Here is an 18,153-nt window from a genome sequence, read left to right as displayed (position 1 = left end):
TCAACCGTTAGCTGTGAGCACACACTCAGAGCTCACAGCTCCTCATATCTGTTCAGAAACTGGACAAAAGTTAAACAAGTACAAACCACAGACTGTCTATGTCATGGCGAATACAGTCGCTGCTTTATTTATGTCTGTATGACGCTGTTGTGAGTGTGGACGGAGCAGCTACAGGTTAGTTTAGCCTGATCGATCCACCCCCTCTCCAGCACGTCTTGTTTGAATGACAGGAGTAAACACTGACAGCTGCGGTGAAACTCGAGCGATTAGAGCGATGCAAAAAAAACATTAATTAATGCTTTATTAATTCATGGTTTTTAAGGGGCGTATCTCCATGTAAATACTATGGTAGACTACCCAATATTCGCATCGCTCTAATCGCTCGAGTTTCACGGCGGCTGTCAGCTGTGTTTGCTCCTGTCATTCAAACAAGACGCGCTGGAGAGGGGGCGGGGCGTATCTCCATGTAAATCCTATGGGAGATACCAACTACAACAAAATGAACATATTGACCGTGATTTAATTGTAATACACGTTTCAAAGTGATGCCGAAGTAACTACATACTGATACCGGTTAGTAAAAATCATGAATTAATGCTTTGACAAGTCTGCAGACAAGACGGCAGGCGAAAAGCTTTTAATATGTGTGTTTTCTGAATGGAATCGGATCGATCAGGCCTGTAGCTGCTCCGTCCACACTCACAACAACGTCATACAGACATAAATAAAGCAGCGACTGTATTCGCCATGACATAGACAGTCTGTGGTTTGTACATGTTTAACTTTTGTCCAGTTTCTGAACAGATATGAGGAGCTGTGAGCTCTGAGTGTGTGCTAACAGCTATATGTCCCAACACATCAGTCGTTAGCTGTTAGCACACACTCAGAGCTCACAGCTCATATCTGTTCAGAAACGGGACAAAAGTTAAACAAGTACAAACCATAGACTGTATATGTCATGGCGAATACAGTCGCTGCTTTATTTATGTCTGTATGACGTTGTTGTGAGTGTGGACGGAGCAGCTACAGGTTAGTTTAGCCTGATGGATCCGATTCCATTCAGAAAACACCGCAGCTGCCTGTGTTTACTCCTGTCATTCAAACAAGACGTGCTGGAGAGGGGGCGGATCGATCAGGCTAAACTAACCTGTAGCTGCTCCGTCCACACTCACAACAGCGTCATACAGACATAAATAAAGCAGCGACTGTATTCGCCATGACATAGACAGTCTGTGGTTTGTACTTGTTTAACTTTTGTCCAGTTTCTGAACAGATATGAGGAGCTGTGAGCTCTGAGTGTGTGCTAACAGCTAACGGTTGATGTGTTGGGACATGTTGCGCTCGGGTGCTGACCAATCACGAAGCGTCATTTCTTGACTGGCAGCAAAAACAACCAATCACAGCAGTGCTTCTCTGGCTGGCTCTGTCCAATCACAAACAAGAAGTGTTCTCCCTAAAGGAATACCCTTTCCGTCCAATGTGAAATGCTGTGGTGTTTTCTGAAATGCTGTTGTGTTTTCTGAAATGCTGTTGTGTTTTCTGAAATGCTATTGTGTTTTCTGAAATGCTGCGGCGTTTTCTGAAATGCTGTTGTGTTTTGTGAAATGCTGCGGCGTTTTGTGAAATGCTGCGGCATTTTGTGAAATGCTGTTGTGTTTTCTGAAATGCTGCGGCGTTTTCTGAAATGCTGTGGTGTTTTCTGAAATGCTGTTGTGTTTTCTGAAATGGTGTAGCGTTTTCTGAAATGCTGTTGCGTTTTCTGAAATGCTGTTGCGTTTTCTGAAATGCTGTTGTGTTTTCTGAAATGCTGCGGCGTTTTGTGAAATGCTGTGGTGTTTTCTGAAATGCTGTTGTGTTTTCTGAAATGGTGTAGCGTTTTCTGAAATGCTGTTGTGTTTTCTGAAATGGTGTAGCGTTTTCTGAAATGCTGTTGTGTTTTCTGAAATGCTGTTGTGTTTTCTGAAATGGTGTAGCGTTTTCTGAAATGCTGTTGTGTTTTCTGAAATGCTGTTGTGTTTTCTGAAATGCTGTGGTGTTTTGTGAAATGCTGTGGTGTCTTGCACTTCTGGGCCACCGTACAAAACAGATATAGAAAAGAAACAAATATATAGACAGGATACATAGAAAAGCAAACAAATAGGCCTACAGACTGAAATAGCTGATATTTATTTCAATTTTTTTTTTTTTATATGGTTTTAAGTTTTATAAAAATAGCCCTGCTATGCATTACGTTACAGTAGGGTTTACTAAGTTTGTTTTGCAAAACATTTGAAAAGAATAAGTATCTTCTTAGTTTCTTTCTCTTAATAATACCACATACACAGGCAGGATGCTGCAGGATTTCCACCATGAGGTAAGGGAGAAACAATGTTTTCTACATCTTTATTTAATCTCATACAATAAGATAAAGACACAGATTTTTCTACGCCAAAAAAAAAAAATGTCTATTAACGTTGTTAACAATACTGTAATTTTCACAAGTGGTAATGTATCAGATTTTAAGTGGGTCATGTCAGTCCACCAGGCTTGAAAATGTTATATTTAGTTCAAATGAAAAAGAAAGAATAATTTAAATATTATATATTGATCTTTTATCAGTGTATTCAAGGTACCCCTCCCCCTTTGTTTTTTTTAGGGTAAACCTTTATTGATCTTCAGTATTTAAACCATATCCTTAACTTAAACCCAAGTCCTCATTGCACTAAAGGAAGATGCACATGAAGCAATCACCTTGTTAAAAGTTGATGTTATTCCATTGTAATGATTACTTCATCTCAGGTTATTAGACCTGCAGAGTGTTATTAAAGCTAATGATAAACCATGTATTTTATATGAATGTTTCAGTTAGATACAATAATTTCAGCTATAACTTGCATTTCTCTTCATTTTTCATACTTTATGTTTCATAATTTTTCTACGCTGCTTTCAGTAATTGCAACTGATTACACCACCAACAAGTCTCAGAAATCACTTCACAGTAATCCCATTACATATAATCCCAGACTCTTTAATCTCATTGCCACGCAAAGGTATATGAAGGAGGAGGACATTAGTCACAAGTAATTGGCATGAAATGCCTGATCATCCATGGTCTCTAAAAGGATAGCAATAACTGTCACATACTTTGTCAGACAACATGCCCTTGACAGATTTTACAGCTTTGTTGTGGTTATGATTATGTTTGTAGTTTGAAAACAAAAAGACATATGGTTGTTCACGTTTTATCAGACTTATTCTGGACTTTGAATGACCTTTACTTAACCCCACATTTCCAAAAAGTCCCTTTAAAAGAGAAGAATGGCAACGACCTTTGCTATAAGATTATCTTCATCTTTGTGTTCTCATAAGGACATTCAATCCGTTTAATAACAGGGATACCATTTTGAAATTGTATTGAAATCCCAGTTGAGAAGTAAATGTGCCTGCTTAGATGTCTGATAGATGGCCATGAGGCTTACAGCAGTCATCATTGTCCCCGTGCAACGCAGTGAGTAGTAATTAAATCTGCCACTTATGCTTCACTGATTCATTTCCTTCACAATTTTGAAGCTCAGCTGAATACATTTTTTCTTTGCAGAAGGGTTGTATTGTATCCAGTATGGCCTCATTACAAGGGCAGAAGGGCTTGGTGTGGGGGAGGGCAGAGGCAGTGAGGGGGGAGAAGCACCCCATGAAGACATTGTGCTTAACATCACTAAATACCTCAAACGCTACATTGTCCTTCCCAGCCCTCAATTAGTTGGGGTCCTTGTACAAAGCACCGATTTCATACAGGAAGATTTATTTTTAGAGAAAATCCGGCCCTGTGCATGCGGGAAGTTCACTGAAAATCTAATGAAGAACACAGCAGTCATGCAGAGTTGTTAGTCTCAGAGCAACATCGGTTAACAAAGCTTCTCTTCAGTGACTCCATGTGTGTTTTTGATGCCTGCAAAAGGCTAGACCTCTCAATTTTTTTGTTGTGTGAGCTGTAACTGTAGCCTGCCCTATCTGTGCTGGACAGTGTCCAGCCGAAGAGCCTCTTTGCCCTGCCCTCAGGCCTCGCAGCTTGTGGATCTCCGTGCAGAGGAACGCCTCTTTGGTGCCTGTGACAGGGAGAATTAGGCAAGAGATGCGGGTTCACTTGCCCTACGTAGGGGCTTATCTTGGGCTAAGCTGAGGGACTAATAGCAAAGCCAGCCTCCGCTCCAGCCGGTCTGAGGGCAGAGGGAACCATCTGTCCAGTCTGTGGATAGCTGACAACAAAGGGACAAACATTGAACACGGACTACAAACTAAAAGGCTGTTCATTTAGGAGATTCCAGAAATACAGAAAAGGAGCAAATATTTGTAAAAGGTCAGTACTTTGAACTTCTTTTTTCATTACAGGCCTCTTGCTGAGCCACAACTGCCAGGGTCAGACTCCTCACAGCTCAGATTCAACCGCCAACAATGTTGCAGACTGCAGTAATGTTGGGGTTTAGCCAGACACAAAGTTGATGTTTAACTTTTTATTTAGCCGTCCTTTTTGGTTCTTTAAAACTAAAGGGAGTGTCTGCCTTCATTTTAATGCACCCCTCCTGACTCCCATTAGTTAATTTGTGCTGGTTGTTTTCCACTCTGCTGTGTCTAAAAGCACTTTGTTGCTCTCTTAACTTCAGAGATAGTAATTTTCACATTAATGCAGACATGAATCTCTGATAGTGAAACCTTTGTGTTGAGGGATGATTGCCATGCTGCATGGCCCCATGTTTATGGTCTGATATTTGATGGTTATAAATAGATATTTAATGTAGATATTTGAAATAATTTCCTTTTGATAAAGACAAATAATTTAACACATATTGTTTCAAAATGTTTAGAACATTATACCAATGTTCTCTATTAAAGGGCTTTTCACCCTAAACTGTAGCACTATTGTATGTAATTATCTTTTAAAATACAATGATCTTTTCATTACAATTTTCAGAATGTGAAACATGGCTTTGTTTTAGCCTCACATTTTGAATACATTTTCTTATGAAACCTCTCAAGTAATCCACTTACACATTGTTCTCTATTTCCCTCAAGGATTAATGCCCTGTTTTTTTTCATTGTCTGAAGCACATGTCTGCTTGTCAGTGCTCTAGGATGATTCCTGTAGTATATCTGTTTTATCATGTATACTCTGAGGGTGCTATTGTGCACCAGTGTTTTGTTCGGAAGTCTTGAGTGGGCGCTGACGTGCTAGAGGTGACAGAAATGGGTCAAAAGGGTCTTAGCATTAACTAAACAAATCCCAGCCTATAGGATTAGACAGAGATGTGTGCTGTTTATTTGATGTATTCACTGTAACTTTGTAATGATACAGAGAGAGAAGAATAGCTGTGTGTCTTGATGACAACCTCCACTTGTAAGTCCTTTAGCTCATTCGGGTATTATAAATACTAGAAGCTGCTAGAACAATATCTTGTTGTAAATGTGTTTCTGCTTCTGAAAAATTCAGTGTGATTTATTTCCTGATTTGGTCACATTCCAGTTCAGCCAGTTGTTTTATCCCCAGAGTTAGCAATACTTCAGTGAAACCCACACTTATCTTGGTAATTTTTTAGGTGTGAAATGGCAACAGAGATATCTGTATTTCTTGGTTTCTGTGAATATCTAAGCAGGGTATGTTGGATAGTTTGATGTTTTGGGGAAGCACTCATTATGAGAGTTGGATGAGAAGATTGATACCAGTTTCATATCTGTCTATTTAATCTGAAGCTACAGCCATTAGCCGTTTAGCTTAGCTTAGCATAAAGGCTGGATGCAGGGGATAAAGCAAGCCTGGCTTTGTCCAAATGTATCAAAATCCAGCCCCTGTTAAGGTCATTTGTTAACAGATTATATCAGGTGTATTTCATCTTCACAGGGATTAAGTAAAGTGCGAGACAAATATTACATGTTATCATCTTTTTTATGTTTTTGTAGGTATTTTTGTTGTAGTTTGACAGCATCAAGAAAGGTGTTTACAGTCTTTATTCTAAAGTAAGCTAACTTGCTACAGATCTAGCATACAGACAAGGGAGCAATATCTTCTAATGTACTGTAACTGCTGCCTTTTTCCCGCCCTTTATCTAAGAAAGTAAATCCACTTTTGCAATATGCCAATAGCTAGGTGAAGTCTCTCCGCTCACTCAGTCCATGTAAACAGTCCCCTTTTTAAATTAAATTGTGTACAATGTCTCCCAACTGTGGCTTGTACAAAGCCTGGTGTAAAAATAAATCTGGTGAAAGCATTTCTCAGAACCACGATGGTGTAATAAACAAGGTGACATTTGCACTTCTTAGACGTGAAGTCTTCTCACTGTCTGTTATTGTGCAATAAACTGCCCTTCCTACACTGCATCGAGACATTCTTTATTTGTTCTGCAAATACAACAAATTGGATACGCGGCTACAACAGAGCCGACATTGTGTGGTGTGATATTAAGAGACAGTCACACTCACATCTCCTGGTCCTTTGTATCTTATCTTATCCAAGAGACTCTCACAACTTGTGTTTAGCCGGAACTAAAGAAACAGTCCCATGTGAAGATTGCACCTGATAGGATTATCTTCAACCGTTCACATCAACACGGTCAGATGACAACAATGATCCACAACTCTTCAGAGAACATCAGCCCCTTGATCAATTTCAGCCTTTTAGCTGCATTACAATAACTGTTCCAACTTTTCTGGCTACTTTACACTCCAAATAGTTAAGGTAATGAGCCATGACAGTTTCAAATTGAGGCCTGTTTTATCTGCTGCAGACTGATTTAACAACGATGATGCAGCTTATGCACAGTTAATGAAAGCTTTCACATTGGCTGTGTCTGGTGTCACGATTCTTATGTTATGTCACGTTTTTAGTTTTGTATGTCTAGGTTTGGGTTTATTTTGCTGTTCTGTTCTCCCTGATTCATGTTTTCCTCCTTGTTTCTTGTCTGGTCCTTCTCCCTGTGTTTTCCTCCCTGTCGTTAGTTTCCCTGGTGTGTCTGATTGTCTGATTGTGTTCACCTGTTGCCCTTGTGTTTCTCCCTCCTTTACCCAGCTGTTTCTTGTTCCTTGATTACCCCTCCCTGTATTTAGTCTTGTCTTTTCCTGTGATTCCTGGTCGATTCATTGTTTGTTTTTCCTGTCTTCCTCCATGTCAGTCACGGTCAGTCTTTCGGTAAATGTTTCTTCCTTATGCTTTCGTTATGTTCATGTCATGTTTTTTGTCATCGGCTTTTGAATAAAGCTCGCTTTTTGTTTATAGACCTTTTTACCTTTTTTGTAGTCTGCATTTGGGTCCAACCTTTTTCCGCAATCTAAACAGTGATCTTAACAGAATGAACCGACCAACTATGGACCCAGCGGATTTTGATTTTGATTTGATCTCCCTAGTGTACACTCTTCAGTGTCATTATGCTGAGTGGAGTAGAACCTCGGCTAAAAGGGACAAAGAGGCTGTCCTCAAAAAAGCACAAATGGAGGTGGACAACGTGCCATGGTTGAGGAGCTCGTTGCCTGAATTGCTCTGAGTTTTTTCGCGTAGCCCTGAGTGTCAGTCTCCATTCTCTGACCCTTTTTTGGGATCCCGCCTGGCGTTTGGAGGTCCACGGAGCCTCCAAAAGACCTCTAAAAAACGCAAGGTCAGGAAGCCAGCTCGTACTCAGGTACCGGTCCCAGCAGCCATGGTTCCGGCTCCAGTGCCGGCCCCAGCAGCCATGGTCCCTGCTCCAGAACCGGACCTTACAGCCATGTTTCTGTGCTCCAGTGCCGGCCCACACAGTCATGGTTCCGTGTTCCGGTTCCGTGCCCAGCAGCCATGGTCCCTGCTCCAATACCGGCCCACACAGCCATGATCCAGGCTTCAGTTCCGGTCCCCACAGCCATGGTCCCTGTCCGGCCGACTCCAGCCCTCTCTCAAGTTCCTTCTCGAGTTCCCTCTCAAGTCTCCTCTCAAGTCTCCTCTCGAGTTCCCTCTCAAGTCTCCTCTCGAGTCTCCTCTCGAGTTCCCTTTCAAGTCATCTCTCAAGTTCCCTCTCAAGTCTCCTCTCGAGTTCCCTCTCAAGTCCCCTTTCAAGTCACCTCTCGAGTCCCCTCTCAAGTCCCTATCCTATGTCCTGTGCCGTTGGAGGTTCCGCTGGGGGTCCTGCCAACTCCATGTCCTGTTTTGTTGGGGGTCCAGCCGACTACTCTTCTGCCGGGGGTCCTGCCAACCCTATGTCCTGTGCCGTTGGAGGTCCAGCCGACTACTCTTCTGCCGGGGGTCCTGCCAACCCTATGTCCTGTGCCGTTGGAGGTCCCGCCGACTACTCTTCTGCCGGGGGTCCTGCCAACCCTATGTCCTGTGCCGTTGGAGGTCCCGCCGACTACTCTTCTGCCGGGGGTCCTGCCAACCCTATGTCCTGTGCCGTTGGGGGTCCGGCCGACACCTGTTTCGTCGGAGGTCCTGCCAACTCCATGTCCTGTCCCTTTGGGGGTCCCGCCGACACCTGCTCCGCCGGGTTTCCTGCCAACACCATATCCTGTCCTGTTGGGGGTTCCGCCAACACCTGCGCCGCCGGATTTCCTACCAACACCATGTCCTGTCATGTTGGAGGTCCCGTCGACACCAGCTCTTGCTCCGTCCGGGGTCCCACTGACACCAGTCCATGTTCCGTCCAGAGTTCCGTCTACGCCTGTCCCGCCAGGGGTCCCACCAGCTCCTGCTTTCGATCCCAGTGCTCCGGCGATCCAGCTGACACTGGAGGGGTCCCATTGCGGTGTCCTCCTGAGTTCCCCAGCGGCCTTCGCCCTCGAGCCCGGCCTCCTGAGTTCCCCAGCCGTGGTCTTCGCCCTCGAGCCCGGCCCCCTGACTTTTCGAACTATGCCTTGCCCCAGGGCCGTCCGCCCGAGACCTCCTCCATGAACTCTGCCTTGCCCCCGGTACGTCCGCCCGAGACCACCTTCTGTTCCTCTGCCTTGCCTCTGGGCTGTCTACCCAGACCCGTCCTCCGGACCCCCTCCACCCACCCCTTTCGAAGTATTGGACTTTGTTTGTGTGTTTGTGGACGTCTAGGATCCGTCCCTTGAGGGGGGGGTTCTGTCACGATTCTTATGTTATGTCACGTTTTTAGTTTTGTATGTTTGGGTTTATTTTGCTGTTCTGTTCTCCCTGATTCATGTTTTCCTCCTTGTTTCTTGTCTGGTCCTTCTCCCTGTGTTTCCTCCCTGTCGTTAGTTTCCCTGGTGTGTCTGATTGTCTGATTGTGTTCACCTGTTGCCCTTGTGTTTCTCCCTCCTTTACCCAGCTGTTTCTTGTTCCACCCTGTATTTAGTCTTGTCTTTTCCTGTGTTTCCTGGTCGATTCATTGTTTGTTTTTCCTGTCTTCCTCCATGTCAGTCACGGTCAGTCTTACGGTAAATGTTTCTTCCTTATGCTTTCGTTATGTTCATGTCATGTTTTTTGTCATCGGCTTTTGAATAAAGCTCGCTTTTTGTTTATAGACCTTTTTACCTTTTTTGTAGTCTGCATTTGGGTCCAACCTTTTTCCGCAATCTAAACGGTGATCTTAACATCTGGTCACTCTTTCCCAGAAAACATCCTGTTGAGCACAGGCAATGATACATTTCTCGCCAATGGGGCTGTAATTCTGTACATAGAAGAACTGGGTAGTTATCATGAGCAGTGATGATGAACACAATGACTTAACAGACAGAGAAGGCAAAACGTGTATTAAAACGTTCATCAGTCCTCTTCACACAGTTTGACTTTGTAATAAAACTCCAATGTTGTAGATTGCCTCTTTATTTAACAGATAATTTACTGAATCACCTGGAACACTGGAGTTAATGTTATGCTCAGGATTTGTGTTAAACGTTTCTTTCTTTATTGCAGAGAGCTTACATTTAAGCTTGGCAAACACAGAATGTCTGACAAGGAGGAAATGGTTTCAGATGGGAGTCTGAATGTCACGCTGACTCTCAGGCTGCTGATGCATGGGAAGGTAACATTGACAGATGCGGAAGTAGTTCAAATAATTGACTGTATTTTTGTAGTAATAACCTAATGGTCGGGTAATAGCATGTCATTGTTGTAAAAATGATTACCTCCTGCTCTGGATGTGAAAAGCTGAGAAGAAATTGTGATTGTTTGCTAAGCCTTGTAATCTTTTCATTCACAGGAAGTTGGCAGCATAATTGGGAAGGTATATTTATTTTACAATCCATCAGCATTTATTGATTCATACTGCTTTCTTTCCAAGTGTCTTCATTTAAAGAAACTAATCAATTGTCCTGTTTGGTATTTTCCCACATGATTCTAGAAAGGAGAAACAGTGAAGAAAATGAGAGAGGAGGTGAGCATTCACTTTAATTTAATGTGTTCTGGCATATCAATTACAACAAAATTGAGGCTGAATAATTGTGTTTCCAGAGTGGCGCTCGTATCAACATATCTGAGGGATCATCTCCTGAGAGAATAGTTACCATCACAGGGCCGACAGAGGGCATCTTCAGAGCTTTCTCCATGATCGCACAGAAGTTTGAGGAGGTACACAGAAATGAATGTGCAACAAACCCCACTGCTAGTGATGTGTGTGTGATGTGTGTGTGAGAGACAGAGAGGAGAGGTGGAGCAGGCGAACAGAATTGCTTATTGACCGGTGCAGAATATTATTCCTTATATTAATGTACTTTTTTACGTTTATATAACCTGCTCCAATAACATAATTCCCATTACTACCCACTGCAACTTTTAAGATATCAATAACATTATATTGTTTAACACAAGAGCAAGATTCTTTTAAAGATTTTTTTTAAGTGCACTGAATGCCCTTTTTTCACAGTCTGCAGAAAAAGGAAACTTGTCAAATCAAGCTGACGTTCTTACAGTCTGGGCTGAAAAACATATTTTTGAATTCTCCCTCAGGATATTACTGCAGCGATGACAAACAGTAACGTGACAAGCAAGCCACCTGTGACACTGCGCCTGGTTTTCCCAGGGAGCCAGTGTGGCTCCCTGATTGGCAAAGGAGGCTCCAAGATCAAGGAGATCAGAGAGGTAGGGGTTCTTTTATTTATTTAATAATTTGTTATATATAGGGAAGCTGTTTCCTGCTCCCAAACGGGGACACGCAATCTCCTCCCTGCTGATTTGATACCAAGTATCAAACACTCCTGTCAAACTTTTATTTTTTTCTGCCTTAACATTTTTTGTATTTTTTGGGTTTCTGCTCATGAAAATCCCACTGATTATTCCTGTAAAGATCGGCGGAGGGTGGATACTCATTCTGAATGGACAATGTTTCTGTGCGCCTCTTCAAATATTGGAGCACACATTGCTATTTGGCTTGCAGCTGCTCCCTGCATGTCAAAATGTGTTCGGGGTAATTTGCGGGGTGCTTGAAACCGCATTTCAATTTGGGTGATGGCGAGCACTTTTCAGCAATAAATAGCTTTTGTGTCTTCTGTTGTCTGTCCATGTTAAGACCACAGGCGCTCAGGTTCAGGTGGCAGGAGACATGCTGCCGGACTCTACAGAGAGGGCTGTCACAATCTCCGGCACTCCACAGGCCATCACTCAGTGTGTAAGACACATCTGCTCTGTCATGCTGGAGGTAAGCACTGTCACACAGCAGATGATCCTCACGTCCAACAACTCTATTTTGGCGTCAAGTCTGTCACATTTGTTTACAGGGGGGTAAAAGGTATTCAGTAGCACTTTCAGGACATTTTCTGGTGCATTTATACTTTTTTACTCCTGCACGGCTTAAGCTTTGTGTTCAGGTTGTTGCAGTAAGTCATGAGCAACAATAATGGCAATATTTGTAAGGATGTTCAACACATTATTACTCTTAATATATTTATTTGACTGTTATACCCCTAAAACCTTGTCAAAGGAATATTTGTACTTAACACAAATATGTTGATATACTTTTTCTATTAAATCATAATTTCCGTTTTCTTTTTTTTTTAAAGGGGCCTTACTATTGAAGTCTGCTCTGATTAGTTAGCTCGGCCCGGCTCTGTTGTAATTGGTCAACTACTTAGAGATGTCCCGCCCCTTACATACAATGTGTTGGAGCACTAGCCAATAGAAGTGAGAGTGTTACATAGTGATGTCACCATGTCACATAAGTAAACTAAGGAGTCCAATGGTAGTGTTTCCGGGGGGCGGGGATTTTAGCATTTGCAGACCATTTACATGCACAAAATCCTATATAACACACTACAGGACAGGGACCCCCCCCCCCCCCCCCCCCCCCCCCCCAAAAAATAAATAATAGGGCCCCTATTAATATTTCTTTAACTACAGACGTACCCTTTTTTGGTAATCCCTGATATATATAGCATACTATCATTTTTTTTATATTCTTTTTAGAGAATTGGAACTATAGATTTAAGTAGGAAGAATGAGTTTAGAGCATTCAATCTTTCTCTTTGTTTTGTCAAAAGAAATGACCTATTTTCCAGTATTTTCACATTTGTATCAGGAATTTCTGCGGGCCAAGGTCTCATGTAACTTTCTCAGCCGATTGAAAGGGGAATAAAAAGATTCAGCGGGAGGTATAAAAGGGATATAAAATGCATCAGTGTCAGAAAGAGCTATTTTCTCCTTCCCAGCGGTGTATAAATTCTGCCTTTTTTGTTTGCAATGCTGTGTCTCCAGTCTCCACCAAAAGGAGCAACAATACCCTACCGTCCTAAGGGTATTCCTGCTGGAGCCCATGCAGTATTAGCACAGCAACACCCTGCACAAGTAAGTAGTACGATAACTGAGATTCTAACATTACAATTGAATGGGCTCCTTTTTAGTGGGAGCTCAGACTCAGATCATTAAGCCCTCTTCACCACTAGAGGGACACATCTGTGTAATTATACAGCGATAAGCTTTTCATATTGTAATGCTGTAAGCAGTAAGATGAGGTAATGATCACATTAGAAAGTATTCGGACAAGCTGTAATGTGCCGGAGACATGAATAGCCATTTACATTAATAATTCCCCACGCAGTGTGAGACCTAAAATATGTCGTGACTTTAGCTCATGAGCTGACTAGTCGCTGTCCTGAATTTGGCACAGCCTGCTCTGACCTATCAGACATCTGTTGGTGTTATTGGATTTCTGGCCATGGTGAAACAGGGGGAAAAACAGCAGATGACATTTTAGATGAAATCCCATCAAATCCATACACATTAGAGCTATGGAAAAGAGGAAGAGAATGGATTTTCAGAATTGCACTCAGAGATTGCCCTGGCGACAAATTCACATTTCACATGGCATGTGCGAACATGTCTATACCTCCCAGTTATATAACCCCATCTCCTTTCCTATTCCTTTCAGGCCTTTGCATTTCCAGGGCAGTATGCTTTTGCGCATCAAGATGTAAGTATGCTCATTTGAGTGAGTGACACCCGCCCTTATGACCTTCCCTCTGCCCAATCCTTCCAAGCCACCACTTTGCCCTCTGTGTTCCCTACTCTGCAAAGATGAATCTTCAGTAACCCTGATCTGTTGACATTACTAATACTAACACATTGTAGCAGCATGCATCGATTGAAATGAAAGTGAAGATCTTAAAGAGTTCATGATCAGTGATAGCTTTGTAGATGTGACTGTATTTTTGCAGATGACTGCCATGAGAAGCCAGCATGCTTTCTGAATGAAATGAATCTCTTCACACTGACACTATCTGTGATGTTTGTGAACTTCAGATTGGCTCTGTATTGTAGCTGTCAGCTCCTCTGAAATAATCCAGATTGATTGGTTAGCTCTAACTTCCTTCCTACCCTGCAGTTGACCAAGCTTCACCAGTTGGCTATGCAGCATATCCCCCTCCCTTCCCTTGGGCAGAGCAACCCTACCTTCCCTGGTACGTACCCACGGCTCCCCGGGGAAGTCCATCTATCCCTCTGTCTTCACTCCTCTTCGAATCACACCATCAACACCCCCTGTCACTTCAGAGAGGAACACCGATATCTCCATTCTCTCAGAGTTTTCACACTCGCACAGGTTTCTTTTAGTAGAAGGTGGCTTAACAGAGATGTGCATATAACAAAAACTGACCTGTTAAGCTTCGGCATCTGAATCTATTTGTACCAGATAAAACAAAATCATATTAAAAGGGATCTTTTCAAGGTTAAGCCACCATAATAGTCTATCAGCAATATTGAAAGTAAGTCACTGAAATATGTATTAACACTATGTGACAGACCGAATTAAATACATTAAAACAGAGTTCTCTGAGAGGTAAATGTGACAAGTTTCAGAAATATTTACAGTGTGGTAAATATTTAACTATTTCTCATATACTCACCAAGAAATTCAGCTCCATTTGTCCGATTTCCCCCTCCAAAAAACAAATCCTAATCTCTCGACCCCACCCTCCACCTCTGCAACATTTCTCCTCCAAATCTAACATCGTCTTCTCGGCCAAACCATCCCTGACCTCAGCCCCCCCACGTACTCATAAACTCTGCCACAACTAACTCAGGACACAACATTTCAACATTTCTGATTTTATATATATATATATACTTGTTACTTTTACCAGAATGTAGCTTATCTTATTGTAGCAAAGTAAACCATAGAATGTGTGCTGAAGATGTTTATATGTGCCTCTATAGAAAGATTTTCTCACATTCCTAATTTAGCAGTGTACCAGTGATAAACTAGATAAAGTAGGTTAACTTGTCATGCAGTGAAAATGGAAGCCATTAGTGCCATACTGTTGTTCACATCTCTTGTCCTACTTTGCAGGATATGATGCATCTGGCCTCACAAGTTCACAAGAGCTGGCAATACCTAATGATGTAAGTGTCACAGTGTTTGTGTTCTCCCCGCACCGCTAATCCTCATGCTACTTACCGCATTAACACTTTCTAGGATGACAGCTTTAATTGGGTATTTTGGATACATTTATTAACTTGAATTGTTGCATAAACACACCACAATTATCATTCTAGTATTTGTTGTGGCTAGAATATTACCAAAAATAGAAAACATTTAAACAATAATATACAGCATTCTATTCGCTATTCTACTTCAGTTTTAGATAAGGTTTCTTTATAATCTATCACCAGAATCTATAATAATCTCAGAATGACATGTGATGTTGGGTTGTATAGGTTTTATCCGAGCCTTTGACATAGATTGAGGAGTTGAAATGTTTGACAAATGTGTTGATTCACATTCTTGTGGAGAGTTGGAGGACAGATAACTCTCATATCTCAAGTCCAACCTAATATGCCCAGATAGGGACTATTGCTATGTGCAACAGTGCAAACAGCAATAGCAAAAACACACATACTGTAGGGCAATTACATAAAACATATTATAAAAAGCACACACTTAGCTTAACATAATGGTGGCTGGCTAGTTATCATGTTATATCTGATATGTTTGTTTAATCTGTACAAAAACAAAATGTTGTGGTTTTATTGAGGTTATGGACTATTTCTTGGGCACTTGGTGGATAAGGGAATAATAGACTAACATAATGATAATTTGTTTACCAATTACTCACCCTTTGTTACCTTGAATTCTTTATTGAAGAATTGGGTGAATGTTGACCAAGTTTAAAACAGCTCATGTACATTTTAATGTAAAGTTCTATGCTCATTACTCCCCAAACACAGATTTTTGCTAAAAACCTTAAAATGTTACCTTCTTTAGATGCGGCACACCTCTGCAAGTGTCAGATTTTAATTCAGGAGTGTAGTAAATAATAACATTTGAGCAAATAGCATGTGTTAAGGAGGTTTAGTAGACAAATGTTCATTTCGTGGCTATCTGTTTCCTGTCTTTGTGCAGAGCTAAGCTAACTGGTTGCTAAAGTTAGCTTTGTATTTGCCTTACAGGCATGGGAGTTGTATCTATGATCTATCTAATTATCGGGAAAAAGATCAAATGTATATCTCCCCAAATGTCAAACAAGCCTGTAGTGTTATGATTTGCAGTATTTCAAGTCATCTTACAATAGCATTATGGTATGTTAGTAAAGTCTTCTTCTGAAATAACTTTGAGAAGGTGCTGCAATCACACAGCTGTTTGGCATTTGCTTCCACATGCTGTTTTGAAATCTATTTCCTGAAAATCATAGAAACATGAACTGTTTTGCCATTAACATGTTTCCATTCTTCCCTTTTCTAGTTTATTGGCTGCATAATTGGAAGACAAGGCAGTAAGATCAATGAGATTCGCCAGGTCTCTGGAGCTCACATCAAAATTGCCAGTGCCACTGATGGCTCAGCCATGCGCCAAGTCACGATCACAGGCTCGCCGGCCAGCATCAGCGTCGCCCAGTACCTCATCAACGCCAGGTAAGAATTCAGGCAGGGTGGCCGTGCTCAGCAGGGCGTCACACCACAGCCTGATGATAAGACAGCCAAACAGCATGCTTTTTAAGAGGGCAGAGTTATTGTGCTCAGAGTGAGGCTGGATTTGTTCCATCTCACTGTTCCGGTCTCTTGACTGCATTCAAATCCTTATTGTCTTTGCTTTTTTAACACATTCCTTCTTTGATACTCATGTTTTCTCCTTTCTCTCACCTCCCTTCTCCTTTTTGTCTCACCCCATTTTCATTTTCCACCTTCTCCTCTTAACCCTTCACCATCTGAACCCCCCCCCCCTCCAAACGTCACATCCTGCAGCTTAGAGATGGCTAAATACACCATGCAGGCCGCTTCCTCTGCGACCCCCATTGACCTCAACATGAGCTTCTCTCAGTCCGCTCCCTCCAATGCTGCTACCTCTATGGCCGTCCTGGCGGCAAACACCCAAGCCCCCATTAACGTTCACTCTCCCTCCACCTTACAAGCCCTCCAAAACCAACATTACGCCGTCCCCGTTTCCAGCCTGCTTGGCATGAAAACTCTCCTGGCTGTCCACCCAGCAGCCGCTTCCAGCCTAGCTCAGGGTTTATGCCCTTACACTGCAAAAATGTCAACCGCCGGCATGAAAAAGTCTGACCGGCAGAAGTTCGCTCCTTATTGATGTCAGCTTTATTAGTCTAGTCAGTGTAGCTGACTGGCAAGACATAAAAAATGATGAGAAATTATTTTAAAATGACCATAGAGGCTTAAAAATAGCTTACGCCAGTGTGTGCAAGTTTTGCCAGTGTAGCACTTGTTTCACATAAATTGGAAGATTATTAAGAACAGAACTGAAAGGGTGTTTGTGTTAAAACATGTCCTCATTAATTAAAACTGGCAGCAGAGGTGCATATTAACTCAGTATTATCTTGTGGACATGCATAAGAATTAATTAATGTTGGTAACTCAGGCTTATATTAGTATCCTGGAAAAAGGAATTTTTTTCCAATGGATTCATGTTACAGAGCTTTATATGAAGACTCCAGGAGAGGTATTTTACATGATGCAAATATTGACTTAGTTTTTTATCAGTGTCACTAGTTTACAATACTTTTGTATTAGATCATGCAAACTAGTATCATGAGTATGGTGCTTTGTTGGCAGCAGGCTGTTAAAATGTTTGTCTCGTACAGTAGAGGTCAGTGTGTTTAGTATTTTTTTTAAGATTTTGTTATGGTTTTATGGATTGTCAACTTAACCTTTCCTCACTATAGGCTCTCCTCAGTGCTAACAGGCTTGGGTGTTCTGTAGTAGCATTGCGCTGTTGCCGTTCTGATGGGATTATCCTAAAGCCACATTGGATTCTTGTGGATTTCACTCTACACAGTAATCCTGTAGAGCGGGACTGGCATAACTCATTCATTGTTTCTGTACGCTAGTTTTGTTTCCTGTTCTTTTTTCCAAACCTAAATGACTGGAATGCTTCAATTTTCAGCGTCTGAAGTGGATTCTGAGCAATTATTTTAATAAATGTTTTATTCATGTGTTTCTGATGTGGGTCTACCCCCAAACAATGCAGATTTGTAAAATTCGTTGATGAAATGACTTTGAAATAAATGGGACTTTTTATGAATACAGATTGGTTGCTTTCTTTTAATCATACTTCACATTTTTGTTAATCAAACTCTTAAATACAAACATCGACTCTGTTAAATGATGCATTGTTTATTCTTAAGCATTGAGCTGTAATTATAAAAATCAATACAACAAATTACAGTTAAAACGCATTTTGCATTCTTTTTCTTTTTGTTCAAACGAAATCTTTATGTTTGAGACTATGTATGCATGCAGTGGATGAGGTGTTTGAGCTATTGATATGGTGTGATATT

The 18,153-nt window shown here is 41.7% G+C and overlaps 1 protein-coding gene across 4 annotated transcripts; it reads left to right on the top strand.

Annotated features, from left to right (window-relative positions):
• The first annotated feature begins 4,246 nt into the window (after positions 1-4,246).
• On the top strand, positions 4,247-17,899 carry zgc:110045 (uncharacterized protein LOC664755 homolog). 4 transcript variants are annotated; one of them, XM_034152378.1, is made up of 14 exons: positions 7,120-7,144; positions 9,356-9,372; positions 9,851-9,959; positions 10,137-10,160; positions 10,278-10,310; positions 10,388-10,504; positions 10,883-11,014; positions 11,442-11,570; positions 12,623-12,712; positions 13,296-13,337; positions 13,749-13,824; positions 14,712-14,764; positions 16,104-16,273; positions 16,604-17,899. In XM_034152378.1, the coding sequence occupies exons 1-14, from the start codon at positions 7,133-7,135 to the stop codon at positions 16,944-16,946; spliced, it is 1,347 nt and encodes a 448-aa protein (XP_034008269.1). In that variant the 5' UTR covers positions 7,120-7,132; the 3' UTR covers positions 16,947-17,899. The 4 variants fall into 4 exon arrangements, with proteins under 4 accessions (XP_034008271.1, XP_034008272.1, XP_034008269.1 ...); XM_034152380.1 differs by lacking the exons at positions 7,120-7,144; positions 9,356-9,372 and adding an exon at positions 4,247-4,336; XM_034152381.1 differs by lacking the exon at positions 9,356-9,372 and having other exon boundaries at positions 7,116-7,144.
• The last annotated feature ends 254 nt before the right edge of the window (positions 17,900-18,153 follow it).

Source organism: Trematomus bernacchii, unplaced genomic scaffold, assembly GCF_902827165.1.
Source record: "Trematomus bernacchii unplaced genomic scaffold, fTreBer1.1, whole genome shotgun sequence".
Lineage (NCBI taxonomy): Eukaryota > Metazoa > Chordata > Actinopteri > Perciformes > Nototheniidae > Trematomus > Trematomus bernacchii.
The sequence above is the reverse complement of the archived record's forward strand: the minus strand, read 5'-3'. Positions and strand labels throughout refer to the sequence as shown.